The 17911-nt window shown below is 38.1% G+C and overlaps 1 protein-coding gene across 1 annotated transcript in view; it reads left to right on the top strand.

Annotated features, from left to right (window-relative positions):
* Positions 1-17911, top strand: part of RYR3 (ryanodine receptor 3) — a 305744-nt gene that overhangs the window by 120292 nt on the left and 167541 nt on the right. The window contains exons 12-18 of the mRNA XM_087921834.1: positions 5898-6019; positions 7228-7396; positions 9646-9781; positions 11759-11854; positions 12516-12634; positions 15594-15727; positions 16685-16926. Of these exons, the coding sequence (XP_087777960.1) occupies positions 5898-6019; positions 7228-7396; positions 9646-9781; positions 11759-11854; positions 12516-12634; positions 15594-15727; positions 16685-16926 (1018 nt within the window). The remainder of the gene's footprint in view (positions 1-5897; positions 6020-7227; positions 7397-9645; positions 9782-11758; positions 11855-12515; positions 12635-15593; positions 15728-16684; positions 16927-17911) is intronic.

Genomic DNA, 17911 nt, shown 5'->3' with positions numbered 1-17911 from the left:
TTGTGCGGGAGGAATGAGGCGTAAAAGTTTAGAAGCCCCAGAAAGGCTTGTAGTTCAGTCTTGTTGGTTGGTGTGGGTGCCTCGTGGATGGCCTTCACCTTGGACTCAATTGGGTGGATGCCGGAGGCGCCTATCCTATAACCCAGAAAGTCCACCTGCCTAGTGGCGATGGCGCACTTCTCCCTTTTAAGTTTGAGGCCATGCTGCCTAAACTTCTCTAGCACTGCCTGACCCTCTGAATGAGTTGAGGTTGGCTCGTAGCTGAGACTAAGATGTCATCGAAACACGGAACAACTCCTGGGAGACCTTGGAGAATCCGCTCCATGAGTGATTGGAAAATACCCGGGGCCACACTGACCCCGAATTGGAGGCGCTTACATTTGAATGCCCTCTATGCGTGACTATGGTTTGTAATTCAGCTGTCTGATCATCAACAGGGAACTGTTGGTATGCTGGGACATATCTAACTTGGCGAAAATGGTACGGGTTCAAATGTGTGTAACAGGTGCTGAATAACAGGGACGGGTATGCGCTGACCTGTAAATAACGGTTGAGCGTGGTTTTATAGTCTGCGGAGATTCTTAAACTGCCATCCTTCTTGAGTGGGGTGACTATGGGGGTCTCCCATTTGGCGAAATCAGTAGGTTCTAACACCCCTTGTTTAAGTAGTTTGTCTAATTCTGCGTCCAATTTAGGATGGATGGCGAAAGGCACCCTGCGTGGCTTAAGGCGGAGAGGAATTGCCTGGGGATCTACGGAAAACGAGATGGGGTGCCTTAATAGCAACCCAGCTCGCTGCTAAATACGTCAGAAAAATCAGAAAATAATGTATCTACGTCAGAAGTTGAGACAGCATGGATCCCAGTTACACTAAGGCCAAGGGAAGGAAACCAATCAAGTCCCAACAGGCTGGGGAGGGCACGTTAACAACCACTAAAGGCAAATGGCCTTTAAAGGCTTGGAATTGAACGAGGAACTTGCCTTTCCCGAGGACAGGAATGTTCTTGCCCTGGTAGTCCCGCAGTGTCAGGTGGCATCTTTGGAGCTGTTTCCTTGACAGTCTGGGCTGGATCTTCTTCAGAGTGTCCCAGGAGATGATTGAGAGCGCAGATCCCGTGTCACCTCCATCCTGCAGGGTTTACCTTCTAGGAAAACAGAAATTTTAATTTTATCGGGGTTTGGGAAGTATGGTTAGCGTGGTAGCAGGTATAGCAGTCCTCCACTTGCCTTTGGGAAATAGAAGGTGGTGGAGGTCTTTGAGGCAAGGAGCGCCCTGCTTGGCATACTCTAGCGAGGTGACCCTTCTTTTGGCAGTTCAGGCAGATGGCGTTTCTAAACCTGCAGGATGCCCTAGAGTGGGAGCCTCCACAGGTTAGGCACAAGGGCGGTTGTTTGAAGTTGTTTGTCTGTCCCGCCCTACCTGTGAAGGCTTCTGATGCTTAAGGCGGTTAATGTCTGATGAGTCTGTGGGGTCTTCTTCACTGAGCACTTCTTCAGAATGGACGGTTGACTGCTGGGCTTTAATGGAGTGCCCTGAATCTCAGCTGCTGACTGGGCAGAGAGCTCAGCAGCCAGGGCTTCCTCCATGGCTAGGGCCAGATTCAAGTCCTTTTGCCAGCAAACGCCTTTGGAGTCTCAGGTCTCTAATCCCACAGACGATCTGGTCCAGCAGCATGTCTTCCAGATATTCTTTGAAACCGCACTGTAAGGCAGCTGTCCTCAGGGCAGCCATGTATTCGCTGGATCGACTCCCCCACTGCCTGCTTCCTGATTCTGAAGGCATACCTTCTAGCAATCTGGGATGGTTTTGGCGCGTAGTGATTGGAGAGTATTTCTTGTAATTCATCCCATGGGACGCTTCTGATGGCTCGTGGTGCGACTAACGCTGTAGCGGTGTCAAAAACGGCGGCCCCACAATAGCTGAGGAAATAAGACTTTTTCTATGTTCCGTAGCGCCAGCTAACCCGATGGCATCGAGGAAATGGCTGAAGCGATTCTTGTAGGAGTCCCACGTTTCTCGCTTGGCTTGAATGGCGGGAATGGTGGATTAGCATTCATCGTGGGAAGTGTCGGGTTCGGTCTTCTTCAATCGTTTGAAATCGCTCTTAAAAGAGCGCAGGCTGTGACTGTCTCTCTGGGCTACGTAGCTCTTTTGAATTTCGCGCCTTGGTGAGCGTTGGCGGCCATGGCTACGGTGCCGGTGGCTCGCTTTCAGTGACTGCGGCTCGAGTAATGGTGGTTTGAATTTCGCGCCTTTGTGAGCGTTGCGCGGCTGCGGCTACAGCGCCGTGACTTCACTCTCAGTGATTTACAGCTCTTTGAATAGACGCGTCTGGCTAGCCTTTGACCATCCCACCCTCATCGCCAGTGTTGTAGAGCGATGGTAAGGAAGAGGCATGAGACCAGAGCGTACAACTAACAAGGCTTTATTGTGGGGAATAAAGGGTTGTCGCGCCTGCTTGCTAACTTGCAGACTAGCGGGCGACAACAGGCTGGTTTCTGCCCGACAGCCGGCTATATAGCCAACTGTCAAACGGAGCCAACCAATGGGAGCGGCTGGTGCTCCCGCTCAAACAGCGGACCTGGTTGGGAACCCCCACCAGTTCCACGGACATAACAGGAACCACATCAGCTCTTTTCCAGTCCTCTGGTAGTTCCCCAGTGCTCTAGGATTTTTGAAAGATATGGTGCAGTGGTTCTGATATGACTTCTGCTAGCTCCTTTAAAACTCTGGGATGTAATCCATCAGGCCCCAGTGATTTATTTTCATCAAGATCGGACAAGTATTCTCTTACTATTTTTTTGCTTATTTTAACTTTTATTTCTGGTCTGTCTTTTACAGTTATGTTTTTGGTGGGTTGAGCTATAGTTTCTTTTTGCGTGAAGATGGATGCAAAGAATGAGTTAAGCAGTTCTGCTTTCTCTCTGTTGCCTGTTACTTCCTTGCCAACTTCTCTCTTTCGTGGACCGACTGTTTCCTTGATTTTTTTTTTCTTGTTATTTATATGTTGGAAGAAACTTTTTTTTTATTATCTTTGACTTTTGTTGCAAGTCTTTGTTCGCTCTGTGCCTTTGCTATCCTGACTTTGTCTTTGCAGATTCTGGCTATCTGCTGATATTCTGCCTTAGTTGTATGTCCTTCTTTCCATTTTTTTGTACTTGTTCCTTTTTTCTTTCAATTTGCCAGAGAGATCTTTGTGCAGCCATGCTGGTTTCTTCTTGGATTTCTTGTTTTTCTTTCTCAGTGGTATTGTGCTGATCTGGCCTTTTATGATCATACTTTTTAGAGTTTCCTAAGATTATTGAGTTGTTTCCCCCTTTAGGATTTTCATCCATGGAATCTTTCCCAAGTTCTCTCTGAGTTTATTGAAATCAACTCTTTTAAAATCCAAGACTCTGGTGTCCTTATGTTTTTTGCTTGTGTTTGTGTTACGTTGAATTCTACTATGACATGGTCACTCTCACCCAAGGTTCCTGCAGTTTCAACTCCTTCTATCACTTCTTCTCTGTTTGTAAGTCCAGTGTGGCTGTCCCTCTAGTTTCACCCTTTACCTTTTGGACAACAATGTTGTCAGCTAGGTTGGTTAGGAACTTATTTGATTTCTCACTTGGTGCAGAATTAGTTTTCCAATTGATATCAGGATAATTGAAGTCTCCCATTACTATTGTTGTGTGTTTCCTGCATATGTTTGTTAGTTGGCTGGCAAAAAGAACATCTATATTTTCTGCTTTATTGGATGGCCTATAATATATACCTATGGCCATGTCATTCTTTTTTTCTTTTATATTGACCCATATACATTCTAGGAGGTTTTCATCTCTGGTTTCATGCATTTCTGTAGCAATATAGTGGTCCTTTATATACAGTGCAACTCCACCTCCTCTTTTATGGGGTCTGTTTTTTTTTAATAGTTTGTATCCTTCTACCAGTATGTTCCAGTCATGGGTTTCATCCCACCAAGTTTCTGTTATTCCAACTGTATCATATTTACCTTCATGTATTCGTAGTTCGAGTTCACCCTGTTTGTTCCCCAGACTTTGTGCATTTGTATATAGGCATTTGAGATCTTTATGTCTCACACTGTGTTTACTGTCTATATAACCTGTGTTGTGCCTGCCTGCCCCTACTTTCTTGCCACCTGTTTGATTAGTGCACATGGGATGGCACTCACTATTAAATGCTTGGTTTTGGTTGGCATCAAGGTTGATAATCTTACCTGTACAAACATCTATTTTGCATGCACTAATATATACATTTATATATTAGTTTTAGGTTGCTGGGGACAGAAATGTTGTGAATCCATTAATTCTCTGTCCCCGCTGTTCAGTTTAAATGTTTATCCAGGAAATCTGTGAATTTAATGCCAAGTAACTCAGTCCCTTTCTTTGATGAATACAAACCATCTCTTTTGTACAGTTTTTCACTGGACCAGCTGCAGACATCATCACTAATAAAACCAAAGTCTTCCCTTTTACACCACTCCTTTAGCCACACATTAAGCTCTGCTACATGCTGCCCTTTCCCTTTTTGTTCCTGGTATACTGGTAGAACCTCTGAAAAGATAAGCCTACAGCCCATATTACTAAGTTCATACCCCAAGCTCTGGAAGTCTTTCTGAACCGAAAGTACATCCTTCTGGGCTAGATCATTTGTACCAAGATGTACAAAATAGCATCAACATCACAGTCCTTGCTAGCATTCTTGACTATCTTAAGAATACGCTTCTTGTCTCTGCTGGCAGGAGCACCTGGTAGACATCTGTCCTTTTTCAAAACCTCAGTATCCTTTCCTAAATTTAAATCCCTTACAATTGAGTCCCCAACCAGAAGGTGGCTTCTCTTTTTGGATGTCTTGCTCTTCTTGTGTGACTGGTGCGTAATACCTGATTCAGATGTAGCAGAATATTTCATGGTTAGTTAAACTAATATCCTTCCTTCCTTCCTTCCTTCCTCAAACCATATTTTGTTCATTTGGATATCTCAACAACTGGGGCCTGACAAATTAGAACACATAAAGGGTGGAGTGTGGCAGTTTTATTCCCACATAGCTACCACGACAACATGTCCTTTATTTCAGAAAGCAATCTTTTAGATTCAATATTTTTAACACTTTTGTTCTTCATTTTGGTCATTTTACTTTACCATGGTAAATGGTATCACTTAATGGACAGTCTTTCACATTCATGTAAAAATATGGAAATGTACTGTCTTTTTAAAACAAATTTACTTATACTGTTTGATTTTAGCTATTTTTTTTATCAGAATATACATTTCTATAACGTTTTTCTTGGTTTTGCTCATGATTTTTCTTTTCTAAATTAAAGTTATAAATGTAAATATTTTTTTGTTCTTAACCACTTTCATATTTGCTCTTTTTTCTTTATTTGTTCCAAGATGTTATGTCAACTGCATACGTACACTGTTCTAAACTTCTGTTCTTGCTATTTTTCTCAGCTACATTTTAGAGCATATTATGCAAAATCTAGCTGGGACATGTTATCTGAAATTAAAAAGAACATCAGCAAATTAAAATTGCAATGTCTTCTCAATCTCACACACTATCATTAGCAAGCTGTAGAATAATATTTGAGAACATAATTGAAAACATACATGGAGTCCTTGACTTATAGCCACAACTGAACTCCAATTTTCTGTTGTTACGTACAACACTTGTAAAGTGAGTTGTGTCCCATTTTATGATCACGAGCCTGTGCAAATGTCATAAACAGAAACCAATTGCCAAACACCTAAATTTTGATCACTTGATCATGGGAATACTGCAATGTTCCTAAGTGTGAAAATCAGTCGTAAATTACATTTTTCAGTGCCCTTTTAACTTCCGATGCTCACCAAACAAATGGTTGTATTTTAAATATCGCTTTGACCATTTATTTTAGGCTATATTACACCAAGAAGGACACACAGATGATGGACTCTCCTTGCAAAGGTGTCAACATGAAGAATCCCAGGCTGCTAGAATTATTCTCAATACCACAAAATTATTCAGTCAATTTATAAGGTATAATTTCTTAATATAATAATTAATAATAAGCATTTATAACACATAGTTTAATCTTTCCAGAATCTATTTGGAAATACATTCTGCTGATATTGGACTATAATTTATTATTGTTGAAGATTTATTTTTAATCAGTTCAAATAAAATTTGCAAAAAAAATTGCAGCACAGTTCTTTAACAATCAATTATCTTGATACATGAATATGTTTCTACAGATAGAAAATAATGGCATATTGACATCCAAAGCCTAATCTTGATATTAACAGCTTTTTCAAATGTCTTTCAAGTATTCACTACATCAGTAGTTCCCAACCTTTTTGGCTCCATAGATCAGTGGCAGAGAGAAGATGGTTTAAGTGCACACAGCCTAATCCCATGCATGTGCAAATAAAGCTTCGTGCACTTGCCCACTGCTTGTGCGGTCCAGGGGTTGGGGAGTCCTGCACCATATCTTAGAAAATCACATTTGCTAATCATCAAGAGTCTTCAGCAGTTCAGGCTACAGAAAACCTACAAAGATATTTTGGCAGGATGATTTCACTGACCATTGTTTGTTCCAACATTTACCATAGGTGTCCTCCAGCTGTATGGGGACCCATCACTCCCCGAATTCCGGTCAGCACGGGCTATAACCCCACGGCTATAACCCCAAGGAAGCAGGTTGGAAAATGCTGCTCTAGCTTAGCCTCTCTAACCTCTTCCTTTTCCATTCTTACCACACTCTCAGACTTTAGAATGTAATTATTAGTGACTGACAGAAAATTCATTTTTTTTCCTCTTCAAAATATGCATTGGTTGTGTTATACTGATTGTGCTACACAGACTGAAGACTTTTGAGATTTCTTCTTGCATAGGCTGTAATAACATGTCTGTGTGAACGAAAGCTACTTTAAAAAATCTGTTTGACTGACATTCCTTCTCTTCATCCTATGGAACAAATTCTGGTATTTCACAACACTCTATATTGCAAAGTTAGCAATTCCTTCCCAAGACTTTATCATACAAACATGCAGATGATATTCTCAGGACATGGGTTGACCAGTTTTGTCCTCCTAAATGTAACTCTATTAGCTTTTTAAATTCTGCATATATGGATCATGTGATACAAAATATTCTATGTGTCAGAGAAACTATATAATAGTAATAATTATTTTGAATCTAGCAATGTGTTCTTTTTATAACTATTTGCTTTATCTTTTGATTCACAGTGGAAACAACAGTGTTACAACTCCCATCACTCTTCCCATTGAAGAAGTAGTTCAGACTCTCCAAGATTTAATTACATATTTTCTACCTCCAGAGGAAGAGCTAGAACATGAGGATAAACAAAACAAACTTCGTTCCCTTAAAAACAGACAAAATCTATTCAAAGAGGAGGTAGAAAAGGCTGTGTTTAAAGTGTTTTCATTTAATCAGGTTTTGGGATTGATAGCCAAGTGTATACATGATTCACCTTTAAAAGATGCTTTAAATAACCATTATTATTATCCTCTGAAAAACTCAAAAGTCTTAGAATCTTGGATATTTTAACCCTTTTAAAGGTGAGATCCAAATGGGACCTTGAAAAGATGATACAATTATGGAATTAGTAGGGGGTCAAAAGGATCGCCTAGGTCAGGGGTGTCAAATTCAAGGCCCACGGGCCAAATCCGGTCCACGGGTGCTTAAATCTGGCCTGCAGGGCCACCCTGGAAACAGTGAAGGACTGGCCTGTGGTGCCTCTGCTAGACAAAACAGAGCCCAGGAAGGCCACATGCGGCCCTCCCAATCTCTGTTTTTGTTGGCAGAAGATTGCAGGAGGCCATTGCCACCAGAAACGGAGCTCAGGAGCCTGTTTTCACTAGCAGTGGCACTCCGACACAAGTGACATTGAGCTGGTCATGCCTACCCTGGCCATGCCCATGCCCAAGGTCAAACAGAACCCTGATGTGGCCCTCAATGAAATCAAGTTTGAAATCCCTGACCTAGATTAAGAAACACTGGTCTAGTCTGTAACAGAATACAATAATGCTTCAGGGTTTCCTGAAAAGATCAGAATGTTTGCTCCACAGAATGCTAGTTTCTTTTTTCTGAACTGTCATAGATAATTGATAGGTTAGATGAATATGAAGCATCATATTTGTTTAATATGATGCTTTGTTTAAAGAACGACTGGTCAATGAGATATAATTTGGGATTTTCTGTTTAAAAGCAACTGTGGAGTTTCCTGACTGGGGGAGTAAATCTTCCCTTTTGTAATTCACAGAAAAAACTTACAATTTTAAAACTGATTTTAACAATTTGGGAAAAAAATGATGTTCTGGGTAGATATATTTTTTGTTCCCATCTGGTCTCATTATTTTTGCTGACAGTTGGATGGCATATAAATTTAATAAATTATAATAATAATTAATTATATTTTCAAACAACTCACACTTTATTGCTGTTGCTATTTTATTATTATTAATAGTAATACTATACTTTGCAGCATATTTGTGTTCTATTGTTTGTAGTATTCAATAAGCAAAGTTATTATATAAAATTTAATGTTTAAAAGACATTAAAGATAAAGCATGATAATATGATAAAGAAGAAAACAATAAACACATACATCTAGAGGCACAAATGTATCAGTAAAAGTAACAAGAGCAACAAGATCATTCCAAAGAATATAGGTAAAGAGATCATAACAGAGGTGATATTCAGCAGGTTCTGACCAGTTCTGGAGAACTGGTAGTGGAAATTTTGAGTAGTTCAGAGAACTGGCAAATGCCACCTCTGACTGGCCCCGCCCCCATCTATTCTCTGCCTCCCGAGTCCCAGCTGATCGACTGGATCTTTTGTTGCTCTGCACAGGAGAACAGAGCTGGAAAGCAAGTTAGTGGGGTGGGGAGGGAATGGGGATTTTGCAGTAACTTTCCCCTGCCACACCCACCAAGCCATGCCCACAGAACCAGTAATGAAAAAATTTGAATCCCACCACTGGATCATAAATGAACAATTCCAAAGACTGGAAGAAAACAGTCTGTCATTTATGTAAGAATCAACAAAAAAGTATTTCTGAAGGAGAGGAATTTGGAGGTATGAAGCCAAGAAAAAGAAAAGGCCTTGTCTCTGATGAAGTAATTTCTCATGAAACAAAGAACAGAACTTCAGATGTGATCACAATCCTTGAGCAGGGAATATTCTAATATGGATAAATGGATTGCAAAGCATTTGCAAAGGGTTTGGAAGTCAATACCAGCTCCCTAATTGGACTTCCAATTGAAAAGGCAAGCAGTGTAACCAGTGCAAAATAGAAGTAATGTGATTAGACAATCTAGTTGCCACAGATGTTCTCATTATTGCATACATTCTACCAATAGTTGATTCCAAACTGAGTTTCAGGGGAGGTGTGTGCAGCAATCCAATTTGCTAATGAAGTGGCTCTGGGGAAGGCTTTCCTTTATGACTATTTTAAGCAAAATGATGGTTACAGTGGCAGCTTTGAAATCTATCTTCTCCCAAATTTAGTTATTTTAGAAAATGTATTATATCCAGTATTTTATAGTTCAATACTGCATTTGAACTGCTTGTTTAAACTTTTAAAATGTGAAGGAATATATACTTGAAGATACAAAGAGTGTTTTTTAACTATGTTTTTTCAGGGGATGCTGGCATTGGTTCTGAATTGCATTGATCGATTAAATGTATACTATAGTACCGCTCATTTTACAGGGGTTGGTAGAGAAGAAAATAGCACAGCGTGGAAAGAAATTCTGAATCTTCTTTACAAGTTATTAGGTGAGTTATACAGTGTAAATGTATAGTTTGAAGTAAGTCATGCAGAGTTCCATGAGATTTTGGAGAAAATTTTGAATTAAAACTAAATCAGAGGAGCTGAATAATTCTCCCCACAACGAATGGCACATTAAAACCAACACTAAAACTAAATCAACATGTTATTAGATGATATATTGCAATTTATGTCACAGTTATGTTAATAAAGTATTTTAATAATGTACTTTAAAATTTAAAAATGTGGTTTTCGATAGAAGAGAATATTTGTAGTTCAGAATTGAACTGTGGGGTCCTTGGTGCTCTCTGAGCTTGATTGTTTTCTTGCAGATGTTTCATTACCAAACTAGGTAATGTAATCAGTGCTAAATGTGGTTCCCTTTTATGATTCAGAAATGTATGTGTGTACAGAAAAAAAAAGAGAGAAGAAACAGAATTTGAAGACAATTTAGAAAGATACCAGGCCACATTCTTACATGCAGATTCATATTTTTCTTCACTGTTATTACCATTCTCTTTCTAATAATAATTAACAAATATATTAAAAGTGGGTAACTCTCACTGTTTTTATCTCTTCCTGTTGAAGATTGCTGAATTTTTCAATGTCATCTGCTTTAGTGGTGCAGAAACTACTGAATAATGTTTTTTCTTCTGCAGTGCCTTCCAGTTAGTACCATGTTTCTCATATAATAAGGCCGGGTCTTATTATTATTTTTTTTGAGCCCTAAAAAAATGGCTAGGTTGTCTTTTTGGGGGTGACTTAATTCCCCCCCACTTGCATCTTCGGGCGGGTGGGTGGCAACATCTTGGATGTTGACCTCGGCATTGGTGGGGCACTTTGTATCGGGGTCAACGCAGGCAGCACCATATCCGGGTGTTATGTCTCCTCCTGGAGATTCAAACGAACAAACACAAAGCAGCCGTTTCACAATCAAATCAAACTGAAGGAAAATAACAAGATAACGACTGGCAGAAACGGTTGGAACTCCCCTTCAAAATTCAAACAAACAGAGATCTCTTTGCAGTAACGTCCTCATTCAAAATAGTCATTTTGTTTCTGGCAAAAGGCACCAGCTCAGCTGTGTCCTTTTATACCCATTAAGGCAATGTGCTAATTAACTGGCTTGCCCTTCAGATTAACGTTTCCTGGTTCTGACGTCAATCCACGATCTAACAGTCATCAGATTCAAAACTCCTAGCAGGACCGATCCTTCCAATCACAATATCCGGGTGTGCAACAAGAGTACTTCCTAACGGCAAGCTCGCCCTACCATTCCCCCTCATTTCACATGTTTTAATATAGGCCTTAATTTGGGGGGAGGGGCTTAATTTCATTTCATGCCTATAAAACATGCTGGGACTTCCTATTGGGGGAGGCCGTATTGTTGGAGAAACAGGGTAGCTGGAGCATTTTCTGCAGCTGTATGAAATCTTTATCTGTGGAAATGCATGAATGTTAGAGACAGTTTTGAAAACAACTATTTTATTTGTAGATTTGGTCATGCTTTTTAAAAACTCAATTGACTAATAAACTCATACAAATAAACAATGGCTCTGATGTACAAATATATAGAAAAATAGGTTCTTGATTAGATCAAAATATTTCAAATAATGTACACATATTGAAATTCATTCTTTATTCATTGGTTACAGAATTAAAAGTTTTTTTGAGTTTTACATTTATAACTAGCAGTAATTGAAAGCTACTGGGTTTTATGTGATTAAATCCAGCTAGAGATGATGGGTTAATGGTATCAAATGTTTATCCAGCATCAGAAATATTTAATGCCTACTGGAACGGTAATAATCAATTACGTCTAGTGAAGATGCCAGTAAACTATATTCATTTTATATCTAGAATATACAGAAAAGCTTATAAAGGATATGTCCTAAATATCAACATGTAGTTGATGGAGACATATTTTATATTTTGTTTTTATTCCAAAATATCTGTTAACTGATCATTTCAAATCTGTCTTTCAGCTGCTCTCATTTGTGGTAACAGAAACAATTGTGCCCAGTTTTCCAATAATCTTGATTGGTTGATTAGTAAATTGGATAGACTAGAGTCTTCTTCAGGTGAGATATACCAGTTTCTTTTTCCATAACTTAAAAAAAGGGCTGTTAACTATAATTATGGCTTTTCATTCAAGAATTCTCCATACTATCCATCCCATTTTCAAGGAACAGTTATCTGACACATTAATTCCTATAATGATATCATGCATTGAGATATTTGAGTGCAATGCTATTTAGATTCTACCACAACTTTTCAAATAAAAGCTGTTTTTACTTCTTTGTATAAGAGATTCACACACATTTCTTGAATTAATAAGAAAAATGTTATTGATCAAATATATTGAGAAAAATGTTGTAATTTCGACTCAGACACAAACTGAACAGAAGCTCTTAAGAATGAATGAACTCCTACTGCTAGATTTAGCTTTAGGGCTAAGGGATTTATATTTCTAAAGATAGCTTCCTTTTCAGTTCAGTTGTTCCTTAATTTGTTATCTGTCCTCAGATAAAAATACCGTAAAAGAAAAATCCACATCTAAGTTATTTTGTTTTTCTTGAAGCTCTTTACCTATTTTGGGCATCTTCAATTTTTAAATTCTAAGCATTTTTAAAGAGCTTAAAAGAAGGATTTTTTCTATCATTTATATTTTTTCCAGTATGTATGTTATAGAGTCTACCCCTGAAACTAAAAATAATCTCTTTGTCCCTGGCATTCGAACAGGTATTTTAGAAGTGTTGCGCTGTATCTTGATTGAAAGCCCAGAAGCTTTAAATTTGATAGATGAAGGCCATATAAAGTCCATCATCTCCCTGCTGGATAAGCATGGACGCAACCATAAGGTATGCTTTAGAAATGCAAGATGCATCTTTTCTATGCAACATATTCTATAAATAAAACAAAAAAATGTATAACACCTGTAAATTATAGTAAAATAGAAGTAAGCACATTGTTACAAAAACCTGCTCTTTTGCCACAAAACAAGTGTGAACATTTAAATAGAAGGGTTTTTTTTCTTTGTTTAGGTTATTCTTAGATTCTCAGGAGCAATTTCTTTCTGACTGTGGATATATAAGTATGAAATTAGTTTGATCTATGTAAACTGTCTTTAAAATGCTATATACAGTCCAGATAGAATTATAAAGATGTTATATTATGTTGTGCTCTGATTTTATGAGGTTTTACATGACTTGCTCCTCATTCCATCCCATGAAGAGGAGAATTTGTCTATTTTTATATCCTGTATGATGTTTTTATATGTTGATTACTAGAAAGCAGTACAAGATTGTTTTGCCCTGCTTGGAGTCAACAGGAATGCCTAAATATGTACCTGAAAAGATCCTTCAGTCCTCTGGAATGTGTAAATTCCTATAGAAAAAAACCCCCACTTTTTCCAGGAAGTAACCAAAAATATTAAAAACATTTCACATCTCTTTCAAATTTTAGATAATTAGAGAATTGATTATCTTGGATACCATTACCATTAGCCATTAAGCTGTTTAGGAAGCATAAAAAGTAGAAGGATTTACAGATTTCAAACATCTCATGTATAAATAATTTTTAAAAAGGTTTTGTGCCTCTACCGGCCATGCATATAGAAATTCATATTATTGGACATGGACAGCATAATCCTATGTATTTTACTCAGTCCCAATAAAGTCACAAGGACTTGGTCCCCAAATAAGTGAATATGGAAACTGTCTGAACGATGGAACAGAATCTGAAGGAATGCAATGGAGACTTCTGAAGAAATATGCTTATATTTAAGATTTAAAAAATGTTGTACAAGTTGATTTGTTTAGAGAATAAATCAAAGCTTTAAGGCTCAACTCTGCTACCTCTCTTGGCATTTAAAAGGATCTCCTCTACAGTCCTATTTCAGACAAGCTGGGTAAACAAGTGAGAGTCAAAACTTCCCTTTGTATGTCTTAAGCAGAAACTGCTCATCAAGCATTTCAGTGAATGCTTGTAATACAGGCTTGTGAGAAGGACATATTCTCATCCTTTCACCAATTTAAGACCTGCATATTCAAGCCATATCTATTCATTGGACGTGCTTTTACGTCCTTCCTTTGTTCATTTTTCCTTCCATCCATTTTACATTTTCAACTGAACTGTTTATTGTTCACTGGTCAAAAAAAAATTCCTTCAACTGTCACATCTATTCTAACTCCCACTCTATGTCTCCTTTCTTTAACAATTCTAAAGTTTTTTTCTCTTAACTAGAGACCTGTCTTGCTCATCATAATCTTTGTGATTCCATTCAATCAGGATGTTGATCTAGTCCATCCATTGAGATAGCTACACTGTACAGTATCTATTGACTGTGCAGCTGTTCTTAGATAATCAGCTATGCTTAATATTCTTAACCGTCAAATACTTTCATCCTGATGATTGAATTGTTGGGGGTTACTGACACACTTTCATCTCATTTTTGTCTTTTTGATCTCCTTTTCCTGTTTCCTTTAAAAAAACTCTTGTTATTGTAAATTTCTCTTTACAGGTGGTATTGTTAAAGGTTCACTCCTAGGTCCCTTTACCCTTTACCCTTCTTTAGAGTGACTTAATACGAGAGTTGGTTTTTGATATCACACCTACTCTGATCATATCCAAATGTACTGTTATTCTTCCAAGTTTAATTCAGTGACATAGAATTCCAATGGGGTTTTTTTTTGACAGCAAATTTAATCTTGGATGATTGCCCATTATCTTGAGCTCAGACAAAACAGAGCTCTTAGTGTTTTGCAAAAAACAAATTCCATCTGTCTCCAGGGCTATGAGATTGCTTCCATATCAGTTGCCAGAAATCCATGCCTGCAGGTGGATAATAAATTGTTCTGTAGTCATTCATTGTGGCTACTGTGAAGATCTGCCATTTTTATCTGTAGAACATTTGATATATTTTCCAATTCTTGATACCTGATGCAGCATTCAAGCTCTGATTGTGTCATGTCTTGATTACTGCAACACCTTAGGGGAAGGCCTCCCCACCTACTCTTGCTTCATTGATCTTGGTTCAAAGTACTGTAGTCTGGATTTTTGTGATCTCTTTTTTCTCTCAAATGTCTATGCACCACATAGTCTGCATAGGGCCAGATACCACCATACAAGCTTAATTTTGGCTTTTGGGGTATTGAGACCTACTTCGTTGTTGAGAAGGTACATTCCCACAAATTGCATTATTTGGCATCCTTGGCATTTTGGCTGTGTCCACTACTCTGACAGTATATTTAAGGTTGAGAGCCTTTCAAGTTTTAGCCTCACAGCTTTAGAATCAGCTCCTTACTCTGTGATTTATGGATGGTTTTCTAGTTTTAATGGTGGCCTTAAAACTTTTTTGTTTGCCACGGAGGAAGTGATACAGGACTAGCTTTGATAATAGGCTTCTCTGAATTCCATGTTCTCCATTGGTTAATTTTACCTAATTTAACTAGTTTAATTTATTGTAAATACTTGCTTGGAATTCTGTTCTTTAAAAGTGAACTACTAAAGTCTAAAGAACGTCAGTTTTGTAAAAACAAAAAATAATTATTTTCATTAATTAATATTTCTTTATTCTTACTCCATTCTAGAATAGGAGTAAGTGTAAGAATAATAATAGATATACCTGTCCCAGGTCCTTGGAAAGCATTCGATAAGTAGACAAAAGTGCCAAATATCTGAATGACTGTGCAATGAACCATAATAAGGGTATTAGATTTCTAGCTAGATTTCTTTAGAAGTAAAATTAAAACCCTTTGAAACTAGCATTGTATTATGCCCCATATAGCTCTAAAGACCACTTCTACAAATGTTTTCTAGGTTCTTGATGTCCTATGCTCTCTTTGTCTCTGTAATGGTGTAGCAGTGCGTGCTAATCAGAACTTAATATGTGACAATCTTCTTCCTCGAAGAGATCTGCTCTTGCAAACACGCCTGGTGAATGATGTGACAAGGTATCATTATATATCAATTATGTTTATCAAAATATTTCATCTCTATAACAGGAATTGAGCAGAAAAATCAGTCACAACTGAGATGCTGTGTGAGGATTCAGCAGTTCTTTGACTGTTATATGCTTTGTTGGATTTGTGATTTTATTTATGCGTTGCATCACATTCCCTCTTTGACTTGTCAGTAAAATTGAGTTATAGGAGAAAGTCTTGAACACCGAACAGCTAAATGTCCTAGAAGCAAAGTGATATAATGAATTATTATTTAGAAGGATAATTTGGATATTGACTTTACCCTTATATATTAGATAGTTTGAGCACAATGTTTGATGACTACAGTTGATATATTAACTATGGTTAGCATGCTATCGAGGTACACAGGCATATTTTTATTTATTTATCAAATTTGGGGACTGCCTCTCTCACTCTCAGAGTGACTCTGGGCAGTTTATAACTAAAGTATAAAAACAACATAATGATGCAATAAAATAGATAAGTAAAATGGGAGCTAACTAAAAAAACAAAAATAGAATAAGTTAAAAGCGGAGGTGGTATTCAGCAGGTTCTGGAGAACTGGTAGTGGAAATTTTGAGTTGTTCAGAGAACCAGCAAATATCACCTCTGACTGGAGATTTTACAGTATCCTTTCCCTGCTATGCCCACCAAGCCACACCCATAGAACCAATAGTAAAAATATTTGAATCCCACCAATGGTTAAAAGGCAGAGAGAATACCTTTCAAACACTAACTATTCCAGGGTTGAATCCCACTCTTCAAGCTCCAAGAGAGTTGGCAGAGCTAAATTTTGAAAGGCCAAGAGAGTGGGGTTTCACCCTGGAGGGGAGAATATTCCATAGGGTGGGGACAAGAGTAGAGAAAGCTCTCTTCCTGAACCCTGAAGTTATGGTATATATTTTACTGCAGTGTGTTTTATATGCTCCGCATTCTGTTCTTTTTCAGCATAAGGCCAAACATATTTCTTGGAATAGCTGAGGGCTCAGCCCAGTATAAGAAATGGTACTTTGAACTAATCATTGATCAAGTGGAACCATTTTTGACTGCAGAACCTACACATTTGCGGGTTGGATGGGCCTCAACATCAGGCTATGCTCCTTATCCTGGAGGTGGAGAAGGATGGGGAGGAAATGGTGTTGGCGATGATCTGTACTCCTATGGCTTTGATGGACTTCATCTGTGGTCTGGTAAGAACTGATTTAAAATGTGAACTGCCCCAAATGATATGAAGGTTTGCAAAGTAGAATTGTTTTCTTTTTCTTTTTGAAGATTTTTTGGGGGGGCCTCCTTGAAACAATAATTTTCTCTCTCTTAATATTCATGGTCACAGTTCAAAATTGAGTGTCTATAAAGCTGAATTACACTTGACTGGAAATAAAGAGGGGGCAAAAAGAATTAATACTTTATCTCAAAATTGTTTTGTGTCCCTTATTCATTTGTTTATTTATTTATTTTGTTTGGTTTTATTTGGGAGATATAATGTCTATTTTATTTGGCTTTGTTTAGGAGCTATGCCTAGAATCCAATGAATAACAGTCATGCACAAACCCAGATTAAATTCTTTCAATCCCAGTTGAAAACTCTTGTTTTATTAAATCAAGCAGAACATTTAAAATTCTTAGTATTGACAATTAAATAATGGAAAGACAAAAATGAGTTTTATTTACAGCTTGCACTGGATGCTGCCTGCCTATGAAATTCAAAAATAATTCTATGAATGACTAAAAAGAATGACATGCAAATTTGCATTTAACTATAACAGACATTATCCTCCTGCAACCAGGGGTGGGATTCAAATTTTTTAACAACCGGTTCTGTGAGCATGGCTTAGTTGGTGGGTGTGGCTTGGTGGTCATGTTATTGGCTGGGTGTGGCCAATTCAATATTACTCACATCAAGGCATGCATCTCCTCGCCTGGCATCTCATGATTGTGGGGATGCTGCAACACTTGTAAGTGTGAAAAATGGTCATAAGTCACTTTTTTCAGTGCCATTGTAACTCCACACAAGCAAAGTACCAGCAAAGGAGGGGAAAAAACACCAGAGAAGTTCCTGAGACATGAAGTCTAGTCCTGCCAAGAATGTAATAAGGGTTAACAGAGAGACAGTTTCTGTAAGCAACACCAGAATCTTTCCTTCCTGTCTTCCTTACAGGATTAGGCCAGTAATATC

Source organism: Pseudonaja textilis, chromosome 1, assembly GCF_049901715.1.
Source record: "Pseudonaja textilis isolate UNSWEBS1 chromosome 1, rPseTex1.2, whole genome shotgun sequence".
NCBI lineage: Eukaryota > Metazoa > Chordata > Lepidosauria > Squamata > Elapidae > Pseudonaja > Pseudonaja textilis.
The sequence above is the reverse complement of the archived record's forward strand: the minus strand, read 5'-3'. Positions and strand labels throughout refer to the sequence as shown.